This window comes from Stenella coeruleoalba, assembly GCF_951394435.1.
Source record: "Stenella coeruleoalba genome assembly, chromosome: 6".
NCBI lineage: Eukaryota > Metazoa > Chordata > Mammalia > Artiodactyla > Delphinidae > Stenella > Stenella coeruleoalba.
The window spans coordinates 67,901,124-67,915,762 of NC_137151.1; the positions used below are offsets into that span (position 1 = coordinate 67,901,124).

General features: G+C 51.2%; 2 protein-coding genes across 3 annotated transcripts in view; both read left to right on the plus strand.

The window, feature by feature from the left end:
• METAP1D (methionyl aminopeptidase type 1D, mitochondrial) overlaps positions 1 to 5,498 on the plus strand; it is a 78,603-nt gene extending 73,105 nt beyond the window's left edge. The window contains exons 7-10 of the mRNA XM_079924297.1: positions 2,501 to 2,598; positions 3,917 to 3,964; positions 4,855 to 4,933; positions 5,065 to 5,498. Of these exons, the coding sequence (XP_079780423.1) occupies positions 2,501 to 2,598; positions 3,917 to 3,964; positions 4,855 to 4,933; positions 5,065 to 5,143 (304 nt within the window). The 3' untranslated portion in view covers positions 5,144 to 5,498. The remainder of the gene's footprint in view (positions 1 to 2,500; positions 2,599 to 3,916; positions 3,965 to 4,854; positions 4,934 to 5,064) is intronic.
• Positions 5,499 to 10,456: 4,958 nt separating this feature from the next.
• On the plus strand, positions 10,457 to 13,076 carry DLX1 (distal-less homeobox 1; the record flags this gene model as incomplete). Of its 2 annotated transcripts, XM_079924217.1 has the most annotated exons (3): positions 10,457 to 10,784; positions 11,450 to 11,649; positions 12,800 to 13,076. In XM_079924217.1, 3 exons carry the CDS (start codon positions 10,472 to 10,474, stop codon positions 13,052 to 13,054), a joined length of 768 nt encoding a protein of 255 aa, XP_079780343.1. The 2 variants fall into 2 exon arrangements, with proteins under 2 accessions (XP_079780343.1, XP_079780344.1); XM_079924218.1 differs by lacking the exon at positions 11,450 to 11,649 and having other exon boundaries at positions 10,472 to 10,784; positions 12,800 to 12,876.
• Positions 13,077 to 14,639: the final 1,563 nt, after the last annotated feature.

Sequence of the window (14,639 nt, forward strand, 5' to 3'; positions counted from 1 at the left end):
CACTTTCCCATGCCACAGCTAGGGATCCTAGCCACTTGATTCCATGTTAGAGTGGAATTTGCTACTACAACTTGCTTGGATTACCTCCACAAAGTTAGATTTAAACCCTAGAATCAGGTACATAATCTTGTGCTTCCCTTATATTCCAAAATAGAAGAACAGTATATAGTAGAATAGTAGAAGGGGTACGCTTTTCAACAGTAATTAGAAATATTAATGAGATTTTCTTCCATTCAGTCCCAGGAAGTATGCGTTAAAAAGCGAACTACCAATCCAAAAGGAGAATACCCTAAAAAGCAGACAGGCGTGTTTACTTAGTTCGTGAGAATCAAGCACTGAGATGGGTGCTCAACCAAGGAACTGAGGGAAATTTGTCCTGTTCTTTTCCTCTTCCCACACAGCTGTGAAATCCTCTGACCTTTGCATCCATGGCACATACATTCTATTATCCTCCTAATACCAGAAGTTCCAGCAGGATCCAGGCAGTAAATTGTTGTAGAATGCACTCAGATATCTTTAGCCACCTAGTAATTGCACAGCTTCTTTTATGAAGAGGAATGAGAGGCATGGGGGAGGGGGGAGGGACCCCAGGTGTTTTTTCAGAGTGGGCTTTCTTCCTCTCCTCTCATCGGAAATTAAAATGAAGATTGCCATTGTAACACACATTTATGACGTAGCTGTGATGCCTGCCAATCAGTTAGAGCCTTAAAACAAAAACAACAACAAAAAACTAGTTTGGTTTTTTTAAGAAAAGAAAATAGAACAGTTTATAATGAATCTTCTTAGAATTATTGAGGTTTGTTGGGACATAGATAACATAATTTACAGGTTTAGATAGAACCCATTCTTGTAAAAAAAAAAATACTGGATCAGTTTATCTTACTAAATAATCTCTCTTCCACCCTCTATCCACTCTCCATCCTGAGTTTCTATTCAGAAATTGTGTGGTACAAATAGGAACATCTTGGAAAAGTTGTAATACCTCCTGTCCAAAGTGCAAAGACACACAGAAATAAGTATAACCATAAAGAACAACTTAAGAGATAAAAGCATTCAGTTACCATTCCTCTCTACACATGCATAGCTCACCTATTTCTGCACTGTTACATGGAAATTAAATCTGAATGAGAGGCTGCCCACCTGCTATTTATAGTGACATCCTGGCCTAAGTGAAGACATTTTACAGGTCCGGAGATGAAGGTTAAAAATGTATACAGAAAAGTATATTGACAGGAATGCTCATATAGATGCTGGCTAAACGCCTTTGAGTTCATGTTAAACTAAACCAAAGGGCTGTTGGAACCTCTAGTTTGGGATCTAAGAACTTTGGTTTTGTTAAGAATTTGAACAGTGGGCCTGTAAATCCCAGTCCATTATTATGGTTAGGGTTAAGGCACTTTGCCCTTCATTCACATGAAAATATAGATTGTTCATGATATGTATGTTCTTGTCTTTCTGGTGCTCCCAGAAATGAACATGTTCACCTGATGGCAAAAACGACTTCTTAACCTTGTAGGTGAAGATTTTAGGGTTGGATTGTAAGATTTCACTTATATGGGATAGACGGAACCCAAAAGATTTGCATGTAGAAGTAACTAATGAAGCATTAAGAATTAAGAATCACAATACTAGCTTCACTTAAGCATCGTAGCGATTAAAAAGCATTTTTTATGAATTTTGTTAATGGTGTAAGTCTTTAGTAGAAATCCCAAATAATCACAAAGTTTTGGAGTGTTTCAAGAATACTGACGAAGTAGATGTGACCTTTTGTGTGAGTGTGTCTGTTTGTAAAATGTTTAATGTTCTGAATTATAGAAGTAGGAAGTCACATTTCAGATTGTAATTTTTTTGTCTGGTTCCCAAATCAGTGGTAATTTGCACAGCCTTTTTGTGAAACTCCATACAAATCAGGCAGATTTTTATGACCTGCATTACCTGTACATGTATCTTGGTTATATTGAGCTATATATGTGTGCTTGCACACTCATCATCTAAAAGTGGCCTTGTTTGAATGCTGTACTAAAGTAAATGAAGCAGGGCTCCCTGGTGGCGCAGTGGTTGAGAGTCTGCCTGCCGATGCAGGGGACACGGGTTCATGTCCCGGTCCGGGAGGATCCCACATGCCGTGGAGTGGCTGGGCCCGTGAGCCATGGCCACTGAGCCTGTGCGTCCGGAGCCTGTGCTCCACAGCAGGAGAGGCCACAGCGGTGAGAGGCCCGCATACTGCAAAAAGAAAATAATAATAATAATAATAAAGTAAATGAAGCAAATTACTGTGTTAGATACATACCTTTTTTTCTTCATTTATCCAGAGGGAGTTGTTACAAGCTATGACAAAAATTTAAAAATTTTCCAGAATAATGAAAACAAGTTGTTACTATCCTAAATATAACTTAGTTTTTTCTTTTTCAGAGAATATTTTGAAGTGACTTTGTCTTATCTGTGTATGCACTTAAAATGATCCAATTTAATTAAGTATTTTGTTTGGTTACTTTTAAAGCCAGATAACTCATCAGAATGGTTTGCAAGTCTGTCCACATTTTGTGGGACATGGGATAGGATCTTACTTTCATGGACATCCAGAAATTTGGCATCATGGTAAGAAAGTTAGTTTGGGAGCTGCTTATCGAATGTAATCAGGATAAAGCAGTTTTGCTCCTGAATCCCTTGCTGCAATTTTTAATCCACAATGTCATCCTTTCCTATGAGTGTGTGGGTGGGAATGGGGGGGTCCTACCTAATCGTAACCAGCACATTACTATGTTATTGAATTAGAGCCCAGCCGTTTCAGTCCCAAAATAAGGTTTGTTTTGCGTTTTGTCTCCTGAAGGGTGATGGCTGGAAGGCACGAGGGATATTTGTCTAGAAAAAGTTACTGAAAACAAAACACCACAGCATCAATGTCCCAGCAGCATACACATATGACTGTTTTCTGTTTTTCTTTTTCTGCCCCCTTCTCAAACCGCTGACTGTTGTGGTTAAACTTCATTACATCCTACACAGCGTTGACAGCTGATGTATTTAGCAGCGTGTACTCTTAGTGATTTCTAGATTATACCCACCCTGTGTTCTTTCCCCAGAATCTCCTGTTTTTCCCTGCCTGGATGTGTACCCTACAGTGAGAAAGCAAGGGTGGGCCAGAAAGGGTGGGGTATTTGGGTTAGGGTAGGAAGCAGTTCTATGGAGTGCCCCCAAGGGGGGTGCATACCTGGACAGGGACCAAAGGAAAGTTGGCCCTAGAGCCTTGACCTGTGTGCTTGCGGTGGGAGCAGCCCCTGGAGGAACTACTGGCTGGAATCCATCCCCTGGAAGATCCCTAGAGACTCAGCAAGTCAGAACTCCCTTTGGGCCAAAGAGCTCCACCAGAGGCAGCTCATAAGAGGCCCAGGCTGGAGTGCAGAAAGGGCCTCTCAGGCATGTGCCTACCCAGCGCCAACACCTGGAAATATTTCAAGTCACCCCTGTTCTTGCCTTCTACCAACCTGCCTTCCCTTTGACTCAGTTCCCAAGATGTCTTACTCTTTGGGTTGGAGGTGTGGAGGGCAAGGTCCAGGACCCAGTGCAGCCAGGAGACCTCAGAGCAAGTGGCCAGGGGACAGTGGAGAGGGGGTGCCCAACAGGTGTCTCAAGCACCCAGGCTGATTTTGCTTAGCCTTGGTGCACCCTTCCTAGGGACCCTGACCCCAAGCTCAGAAAATGCAAAGACTGAGGCCTAGGAGCCCTGTGCTTATTAACCCATGGGTGGTAGCTACCGCCCAGGATTCTAGAAACCTCCACCCTTTCTTCCTAAAAGAAAAAATAAATAAGATAACCATGTTTTTTGAGTAGCCTAACCCCTCTAATTCCATTTCTCTCTGTCCTCTCCATTTCCCATTCCTGCTCCCCACACCCATTGTTTTCTGTTTCTGTTTTACAGCGAATGACAGCGATCTACGCATGGAGGAGGGCATGGCATTCACCGTAGGTCAGTGCTGAGCTCCTCTTCAGAGAGCAGTGGATCCCTCGCGGAAGCAGCGGCGCTGGCCTAGGCCAGGCAGTCCAGTTGAAGGGCTAATAAAGCCAATCAGCATAATTAAATAATTCAGATGCATAGTAAATCTGATTAAATAATATCCTCGAGCCCCATCTTCCTAAATCAGATACTTACCAACACATTTAGGAGACGGCAGCCGTCCAACCTTTTAATTCTGTTACCAGTGTAATGTGGTGTTTGGGTTTTTTGTGTTGTTTTGTGGGGTGTTTTTGTTTTTCATTAACACCCAGTAACTAGAGGCATTTATGTCCCTTGCTCCCTGTCGGCTAGTGACATACTCTCTGGTAACCCATTCCTGGCTGATCATGTGAGTGGTGTCACCACCAAATTCCAATCACCTAAGACCCTGAAGGCATCATATTTCTGACTGTGGGGCTTAATGGAGAAGCAATTAGAGTGAAATAAGAAAATTGTTATTTGCTGATTAATGAACATTTTGAGCATGTTTTAAAAATTCAAATATTTTTAAAAACTGACTGGTATTCATGAGAGGGACTGGTGTTTGGGTGGTTATTATCCACAGGGTCCTAATTAAGGCTTGATTAAAATGCCCTTTTTTCCTCTAAAAAGAATTACGAACTAGGCAACTTCATAACATTTTTGAATGCCATAGCGTTTCCTCTTCCTACTGTTTGGTTTGTAGCATACTATGTAAGCAACATCAATTATCAGCGCTTGCGAGATGACAACATGAGCCCGTGGGGGGAAGCACTTGGAGCGAGGGGGGAGAACCTTTTTATTCTCTTTTTTGATAATCAGCCGAAACAATGTTTAACAAGAATCTGATTAGATCACTGCAGTAAATATGTTCCCTCTTACAGAGCCAATTATAACCGAGGGATCCCCTGAATTTAAAGTGCTGGAGGATGCATGGACTGTGGTCTCCTTGGACAATCAAAGGTGTTTGCTTTCTGCCCGGTTTGTTTTAAATTGTATAGAAAGGGAAGGTTCGTCCGACGACGAGGGCGAGCTGCTACTCCCCGCCCCGCAGGCGCTTGAGCGCTTGCTGATCGCTGCCTTGTGTGTTTCAGGTCGGCCCAGTTCGAGCACACAGTTCTCATCACGTCGGGGGGCGCGCAGATCCTGACCAAACTGCCCCACGAGGCCTGAGGATCCACCCAAAGGTCGCAGAGACCCGGCGCCTTTTTTCTGAAGTTGCTGAAATCCAGCTGGAGAACTTTGAGAAGAAACAGGCTAACGGCAGGTCTCACAGTAACCTACCTAGCACCTAGTAGCGCCTTGGGAAAACGCGGTGGGGATTGGTGGCCGTTGAGAGCTCAGATCCGAGGCCCCGATGTGGCCGTGCGGCTTCGGAAAGACGGGTCCTGGCGCCGGGCTCTGCTTCCCAACGCGGGAAACGCATCTGGAAGGGAGCGGGGACGCCCTCATTTGGAAGACGAGGGATTCCTAGAAATGCATAGCTTTCTCTTTCCCTTGTCTTGACTGCCCGAATAAAAAGCTTTCACCTCCTAAAACCGCTGTGTCTTGTGCTCTTTCGTCTCTGAAGGTTACTAGGGTAAGAGGGTAGGTGGTTAATTTTTGAGTCTCTGAACTTTTAACACGCGCGCGCAGAAAGAAGAGCCCGAGCCTAGCTGTTAGGAATTTTTTTTAAGTCTCTTTCTTCCCCACTTTTGGACCGCCCCCCCCCCCCCCCCCCCGCCACTGGCCAGCCCTGAGGGAGCTCGCGGGGCCAGCTGCCCCCAGCCCTTCCGGTTCTTTCCCCTTCATAGCTGCTTCGCGATGAAAAGATTAGCCCGCCAGTGGAGGAGTTAGCTACAAATATTTCCTTGCCACTGGACCCTGGGCCTGGCCCTTCTGCAGGGGTTATCACTCCCCAAACTTGACTTTCCTGGTCCCGTGCGGCTCCTCTTCCCTGGCCTTCAACCCGCACCGCGCGCCCATCCCAAAGGTTAAATTTGAGAGACCCTCCCTCCGACACACGAAGGCAAGCTAGACCGTTTGTCGCCCTAGGAATTGGAGCATCGGTCCCACCCGCCCAGATGTGGGCGGTGTCTGGCGGGTCTCCTACCTAAATTGATCTCTTCCAATACTGGCCCTCTTCAGACCCGCGCTAATGCGCTGGAGACCCAGAGCATCCCTGCAAGAGGAGTCACGGGAACTTTTGACGGCAAGGGCCTAGTTAGTCGGGATTGAAGCTGGCGAGTTTAACCCTGATTCAGCCTGCCAGCAGCTCCACCTGCTTCAGAAGCAGGAAATCCAAGAGTCCACATTCTGCATCCCCCAAGGCTCATTACCGCCCTCAGTACCCTGCCTTTCTTAGCGCTCGCTCCTCAGGACCTCTTCACACCTGGGCTCAGAGGTGGCAAGGGCTGGGCTTCTAACAAGCCATGTAGAAAGTAGTTTCACCCCGTCATGGTTTCAGGGTGTCCCACCCGTCAGTGCTTGTGCTAACTCTTGTTTCTACTGAAGCGGGTTTTACAAAGCTGCCATCCACTAAACACAGATTGGGCTCAGCTCCAGACCACCAAGGAGATGTGGACACCTGTCATTGCCATGACAGGTGGCCTATGTGATAGGACTGGAGAGCCAGCTCGTCTATGTGACATTCAGAGTGTGGGAAAAGTTATAGGAAACTGAGGCCCACGAGCGTGCTTGGAAAAGTGGCTAGTTCAAGCTTTTCCCTGAACTCGGTTCTCATGGGCATCCGCCAACCCTTCCAGCTCCCTTTCTCTGCGTCCAGGGATGTAGAATTTGGACAGAGGGGATTCCGATTCTAGTGGACCTGAGAGCTGGAAAAGATGAGGGACGGGTTGAAGATTTACAAGACCCACAGGAAAACTTTAGGGTGCCGGGGAGTTGGCCAAGAAAAGGCCTAGAGACTGAGGCTGCTGCCCCAGAACAATCCGAATTTTCTAGAGAGGAACAAGGCCCAGATAGCCTTGGGAGAGTTTTGCCAGAGAATGACTTCACTTCTCTCCTAGATTAGTCGGATTGCAGCGATTAGCCAGTATCTTATCTACGGATCCGTTTACCCGGAGATTCCCCAAGAATAATTTCATTAGGACCACAGAATTTTACCAGCCACTGGGACAGCACGCTGCTTGTGCAGTAATTTTCCCGAGGTGGAGGTATTTATGGGACAGGTTTATAATCCCACTTATTAAAGTGACTAACCTCAAGTTTAAATATGATACGTATATACGTATATATACTAGCACCAGCCAATCGTCAGCAGCTCCGTAGGAAACAAACTTGAATTAGAATGAACTCCGTTTAACATGCTTTGAAGTTGAAATTTGGAAGCAGATTTTAAAATATCTTGTCCACGTCCCCACCCCCAATCCCGCCAACTCAATTGGCCCCAAACCTCACCCTGGGTTGCAGGGATTCCAGCCACGCGTGACTACTGCTAACACCACAAGGTGCCCGGTCCTGTGGTGTCTCCTACAGGTCCTACTCGGAATCCGGGGCTCTCAGGATAATTGAGAGAGTTTTGTTGCCTCTCTGAGTTGGGACAGGCGAAGATCTAAGCAAGCCGGTGTTTCAGAACAGGTGTCGCCTTAGCGGTGAGGGTTGGGAGGGATCCACCCTGGGCTCTTAGAATAGAGATAAGATCACACATGGAGAAGCTAGTCAAGGCCGGGCGTCTCAGCACCCGAGGGCCCCGGCTCAGCCACCCCTCCCCGAACCTGCTTCTCTGGGGCTAAGAAATAATTCCGGAGTGTAGGCACTCCCTCGCCCAGATACAATTCATTTTTAAAATAACCCAGGCTCTGAAACCATTTCCCGTGCGGGGCTTTTGTTCCCTGGAGCCAGCCCTGTCCCCTGCGCTGCGGAAGACTTGGATTCCCCCCCACCAGAAGTGAACGGCAAAGAGCCCTGTAGACCGTCGCGACCTGTGGCCGCCTCTCTCCCTTTCCCCCACCCTGCAGTTCTCTGGAATAAACTGGCCCAGGGCAGCCCAGCCGTCGGGTTTCCTCACGCCTTGCCCTGACCAGCCGGAATCGCCAGCCTTGCTTCCCTCCATCCCAATCCTGCCCCGCGCCAGCCGCGGCGATCACTTACGTGGGCAGGGCCCATGAGGCGCGCGGGAGACCAGGGGCCCGGGCGGCATCAGCTGCGGTGCAGGGCGCACCGCACTCCGCACCCCAAAACAGGCGCTAGGAAAGAGCAGTTAAAACCACAAGTGCAACACGGAAAACAAGAGGAGTGGAACGGCTCCGGGAGTTGTCTGGTGGCGGAGTCATTAGCTGGTTGTTGCTACAAAGCCTCACCGTGTGCTTCGGCGATTAAGTGGGGAGGGGGGGAAGAAAAAAGAAAAAAGAAAAAGAAAGAAAGAAGGAAAAATCTTTTAAAACGTTGGCAAACCCGTTATTGGTTTGGAGGATTGGTTGTTTCGTTTTGCTTGGCTTTTATTTTTTGCTCCAACCACACTGCCTGAAATATCTCTGCCCCCCAATATTTTACCCTTAAACCAAAGGAGAGGAATTCCCCCGGGCAGCAGCTGCTGCTACAGAAGTTAAAAGAGAGAAGCCCCTTCCACTAATATCTGTAACGACAGCACCGATGTAATTTGTTTTGAATGTTCATTTTTATTGGTGTTCCCTCTGCCAAAATGTGCTTGATTACAGAGGTTTGTCCTGTGATCACTACGCACTCTAGAAAGGGGAAGGTGCCTCGGCGAAGGTTCAGCTCAGGCCAGATCAAACCCTGGGCTGTTTAAGGCTGAAAGGCTGCATGTTGCTATTAGTGTTAAATATATGGCTAATTATGCATATGAAAATTAAACATCAGTGTTATGCTAATGGGGCGCCTTCAGCTGCGGATCCGAGCACTTGAGACTACCATTTAATCAAATGAATCAGTAACTAATACATCTGCACGTGTGAACTTTCACAAGATCATTTCCCTGTTCCCGTCACACCGCTAAATTATGAAAGAAATAATTATCAACACTTTCTAATTACCTAACAAAGTAATTTGGGATTCACCGTGGGGCTGGCGGGATAGGGAACCAACAGCCCCTTGGCAGCCTGCGTGGTGCGCGCCACGCCTCATGGGGGTGGCTGTGTGGCGGTGGCGGCGGGGGCTTTTGTGCACTTTTCTGTACCTAGCGCCCCAGCAGATAGAAGGCGCCGCGGCAGCTTTTGCCTCCACCAGCTCTACCCCAGGCCCAGTGGCGCCCGCTTTGACCCCTGGAGATGAGGAGTATCCTGGGTGACAATGAGAGACGTGTTCACACACAGACAAGCGAGCCTACCACTGGCCTGGTTTTGCTGCGGGTTTTGGTATCCTCCAGGACTCCTACACCCCGGGTACTCTCGCCAGACCCCAGGAGGCCGGAAAATGACCACCTGGCGTCCGCGGCTCAAGCAGAACTGAGCCCGCCAGCTCCCAGGCTCCACTCCGTGCCGCGCCCTAGGGGCGAGTGAGCCGGGGCGCTCGGCGCAGAGGGAATGGGGGGGGGGAGGAGGAGGAAGGTTGGGAGGGAAACAGGAGGTGGGTGTTGGGGGGAGGGGGCGGTGCGGTCGCCTTTCCTGGGAGGAGAAGCGCGGGTTCCTGGCTCTCCGCGCGCACTGTTTTAATCAGACCGGTGCAGCCTCGAGCTGGAGTGGCCAGCTTGGCCTGGAGCAATGCGAGCGGGCCCTAGGGAGCGGCGGCGGCGCGGCGGCCGAGTGAGTGAGTGCGGCCGGAGGGCCCCAAACCCGCCCCCAGGGATGTGGCAGAGCGGACCCAGGACAGGGAGGCGCCGCCGGGAGAGTGCTGAGCTAGGCACGAGACTCTCGGGAGGACAGCGCTCTGTTGACCGCCTCCGGCGCCCCCATTGCGCGACTCCGCGTACGGGAGGCCGCGGCCGGGCTGCAGAGCCGCCCTAGCTCTGCACCGGACCGGCTGGCGATTGCTAGGAAAAACTGCCGTGGTCCCCGGTGTTGGGGGTGGGCGGAGGGTGGGGACAGTAGGAGGGGGTGGGCGGCGGCGCCGAACCACTGGTTGATTTCTGGGAAGTAAGGCGCGCCGGGGAGGCGGGAGGCTGATGAGCCGCGGGCCGCGGAGGTTCCGGCGCGGACGCCGCAGCCCATTGTGCGCCCCACGCTGCTTGCTCTGTTGCAGAGGAGCCCCGGCCGAGAGGTGTGGATGCGTCTCTCCCGAGGCCGGGCCGTCTCGCCCGCTCTAGTCCAGCGGAGCCGGAGCGCCTCGGACCAATCCCCGGTGATTATGCAAGACAGCGGACCAATCAGCTCCGCCAGCTCATGAATATTTATGACCTTGGCTGAGTCAAAGCTTTGAAGCGAGTTTGGGGAGCTCGGCAGCATCATGCTTAGACTTTTCAAAGAGACAAACTCCATTTTCTTATGAATGGAAAGTGAAAACCCCTGTTACGCTTAAATTGGGTTCCTTCCTGTCCTGAGAAACACAGAGACCCCCAAAAGGGAAGCAGAGGAGAGAGAGACCCACACCCAGACCCCGCGAGAAGAGATGACCATGACCACCATGCCAGAGAGTCTCAACAGCCCCGTGTCGGGCAAGGCGGTGTTTATGGAGTTTGGGCCACCCAACCAGCAAATGTCTCCTTCTCCCATGTCCCACGGGCACTACTCCATGCACTGTTTACACTCGGCGGGCCATTCGCAGCCCGACGGCGCCTACAGCTCGGCCTCGTCCTTCTCCCGACCGCTGGGCTACCCTTACGTCAACTCGGTCAGCAGCCACGCGTCCAGCCCCTACATCAGTTCGGTGCAGTCCTACCCGGGCAGCGCCAGCCTCGCCCAGAGCCGCCTGGAGGACCCAGGTACGTGCGCCTGCCAGGGAGAGGAAGAGGTGCGAAGGGAGGGAGGGGGGGAAGAGAGAGGAGGAGGAGGAGAGAGAGAGAAAGGAGGGAGAGGAGTGGAGGAGAGAGACATGGGATGGGGGTGGGGAGGGCGCCGGAGCAGTGAAAGGTTTTGGGTATCAGTAAATGAATCCCTGTCATAGCAAAAAAATTTAAAAAATATATATCCACGCAACTTGCAACTATCCAGCAAAGGATAAATCCGAGAGCGTCCCCTGGCACTGGCTGGGCCTCTGGGTGGCTCCGTGAGCCGAGCACACAATGCCTTGGTGGAAAACAGAAACCCACATGTGCACTTATTAGTCTCGGTAATTATTTGTTGTGTAGCGCTGTAAACAATGTATGCAATTAAGGGTAATTAAACCTCAACTACCGCCTGTAAAAATAGCAAACTTTCCCTGCAAAGGCAGGAGCTGCGCGCCTGGGAACTGCCCCAGACAGCTTGCAGCGGCCGGGGTCGGGCCCTTTGGACTTGGCGGGACCCTTCCCTGGCTTTCTGAGTTTCTTGAGCGTTCTCATTCCTGGTCCTGCCTCTGCCACCCCTCTGCGGTCACTTGCTCTGGGCTCCCCGCACTAAAGGCAGTCCCTCGCCTTAACTACGGCCCCCACTTCTGCTGTCCCTCCAGGGGCTGACTCCGAGAAGAGCACGGTGGTGGAAGGCGGTGAAGTGCGCTTCAATGGCAAGGGGAAAAAGATCCGCAAACCCAGGACGATTTATTCCAGTTTGCAGTTGCAGGCTTTGAACCGCAGGTTCCAGCAAACTCAGTACCTAGCTCTGCCCGAGAGGGCGGAGCTCGCGGCCTCCTTGGGACTCACGCAGACGCAGGTACCTCGGCGCTGCCCCACTGTGGCGCCACGCAGGCTTCCCGTGGCCAACCTGCACCCGCAGCTTCATTTCTTGCTCTCTGGGCGTCAGGGGTCGGTGTGTGTGTGTGTGTGTGTGTGTGGTGTGTGTGTGTGTGTGTGTGTGTGTGTGTGTGTGTGTGTGTCCCACCCCGGCTCTCGCAACATCTCTCCTTCCTCCGCAGTTCTCTGTGCCCTGGCTCTGTCGCTGCCCTCCGTTCCTGGACAATCTGATTAGGGCACAAGAAGGATTTCCCTAGGCATTTTGTTTGGGGACTCTGAGGTCACACGTGCCCGAACAACTGGAACAATAGACGTGGGGGTTAATCCCTTCTTTGCCTTTAAAGTGTGTGGCTAATCACTCCTGGCCTGGGCCCGAGCCTCTGTCTCCCTCCTCCTCCGCCTTCTCACCGGTTTGGGCTGGCAGGGGGAATCCTTTCCTCCGCCCTCTCACCTCCCAAGTCCCAGACCCTGGAGGAGAAACGGAACCTTCCTTCCCTGGTTTCTCTAAGATTCCGGGGTCCCCTTGGGCGTTCTGATCACGACTGGTGCGGGTTTCCAACGTCCGGGCCGGGATTTGGAGCAGAGTTAGGAGACGCTAAGGAAAGGTGGATTTGAGTCCAAATGAAAAGTTTAACAAAACCCTGTGGCCTCCTCAGTCAGCCCGCAACTTGCTCAAGGGCTGAAATGATGGCGCAAAGAGAAGGCGGGTCACACTGGAAATAAATTTCCTCCACTTCTTTTCTCCACTCGGTTCTTTTATTGATGTTCATACTGGAATTGAAGCCTCGATGTTATGCAGGCTCCGCGTCTTCCCCAAAAGATTGCCGGGCTCGGGCTGAGTCCCAAGGCAGGCGAAGGCCTGGATCCCTGCACCGCTCACCACCACGCTCCCTGGCTCTCAGAGAGCTGCCCCTGCCGGCCACCGGCGGCCCGCGGTGGAGCCTCCCAGCCTTCGGTTCTTATGGGGGAAGGGGGTGTGTGTATGCTTCTCCAGCAGGGAGCTGCCAGGTCGCGCAGGGCAGGGGCCCGCGGGGTATCCTCTCTCGCTGTCCCACGGCCCCCTTATCTCCCCAGGACCAAGGTAGGCACAATGGACCTAGACCGAGTCACGTTGTTGTCCGTTCTTGCAGGTCAAGATCTGGTTCCAGAACAAGCGCTCCAAGTTCAAGAAACTGATGAAGCAGGGCGGGGCAGCTCTGGAGGGTAGCGCGCTGGCCAACGGCCGGGCGCTGTCTGCAGGCTCTCCTCCAGTGCCACCCGGCTGGAACCCCAACTCCTCTTCCGGGAAGGGCTCGGGCGGCAGCGCGGGCTCCTACATCCCCAGCTACACGTCGTGGTACCCCTCGGCGCACCAAGAAGCTATGCAGCAACCCCAGCTCATGTGAGGTTGCGCGTCCGCATCCGCCCGCCTCCTTCCCGTCTCCCTCTGCCCGGGCCCCTCTCGCCTCCCGGTCCATCCGCCCCGTCCGCGTGCCGTGGGTCCGGAGGAGAAGGGCCCAGAGGGAAAGAAGAAGGAACAGTAAAGGCAGGACGCCCGCCGCCTCCTCCGAGTGCCGCGCGGTCTGGCTCGGCGACTTCCCTGGCGCCCACGCCCTTGCCCGAACCCCGGCCTCGGCCGCGCGGTGACAGCAGAGTGGCCTCGAAGCGCAGGCACAGCGGCCTGAGACAGCGGGAGCCGCAGCAAGATCCCGCCGGACCCGACCGCCGACGCTCAGCTGTATGGGACTATCAGGAAAACAAAACAAAACAAAAAACAATGTAGAAAAAGCAAAAGCTCTTTCTGTCCTGTCCGTTTCTTGTCTCCTTTCGCTCTGTATCTGTGCGCTGACGAAGTCGAGGTTCTCGTCCGTCCGCTGTCCTCGTTCTTCGGCCGCTGAAAAAAGTCACCAGGTCGGAGGAGGCTTGGTCCACCGGGCCACCCTGCTCCGGATACTGGAACGTTTTGTCTTTTCGGACCTTTTCCTGGGCCTGCCTAACCATCTGTGTGGCTCGTTCGGGGATTGGGGGAAATTGGAGGGAGGGGGTTTTATTTATTGAGAAATGGACTTCGCTTGAGGCTGAATGTTCGGTCAGTTCACGGTTCTGTGGGGCGCGAGGAGCGCAGGGTCCAAACGTACCCATTACTTTAAACGCACCCGGAAAAACGAATAAGGAGGACCTGGTGATTTTTAATTTATATAGTAACTTTTGTACTTCGCTGGTATGGAGAGGTTGGAAACGAATGATTTGCATTTTTTACATGTCCCATATTATTTTAAAAAGAAAAGAGAGAGAGAAAGAAATGAAGCCAACACAATTTCCTCATCTCGGGAAGAACGCTTGATCGCTTTGCCTGGTTAAGCAGGAAAATCCTAATTCTTCCCTTGTGGAGAGAGAGGACTGATGGGCGGGGAGAGAAAACGTGCAGGGGTGCGCCAGTGCCCTAATGCCGGTGGGCTTTAAAGTAAGACGAAAGCAGCTTTACAACAATCCCCAGAGGCTCGACCACAGAATAATGCCAGTCACCACCCTGAATGCACAGTCTCCAGTGCAGGATCTAATTGCTGTACATATTATTGTTATTAATTATTATTGTTATTATTATTGTTCTGTAAACATGTTGCACAAGCTTAGCTTTTTTTCTGTTGTGTGTGGCTGTAAAACCCGATGCTTTGTGAAATGAGAATCTTGACATTTTTCTTGTGAAATTTGGAAAATGTGATCAAATGAAATCAACCGTGTTTTGTGTTCTCTATGTCAAAGTTTAGTTTTATATTGAGAATGTTAACTTATTGCTTTGTATCTTGGGGGGGGGAAAGAACTTTGTAAATAAGTTATAAAGTTTCTCCGAGACAGTAAAATTATGGTTTCGAGAAAGAGTTGCTGTCTGGTGTGCTGTGTGAGGGGGTGCTGGGGCCAGGCAGCAGACTGCCACCTCTGGGGACAGATGAGGCAGGGGCAGCGACTCCCGTCTCCAGACATAGCAGGATA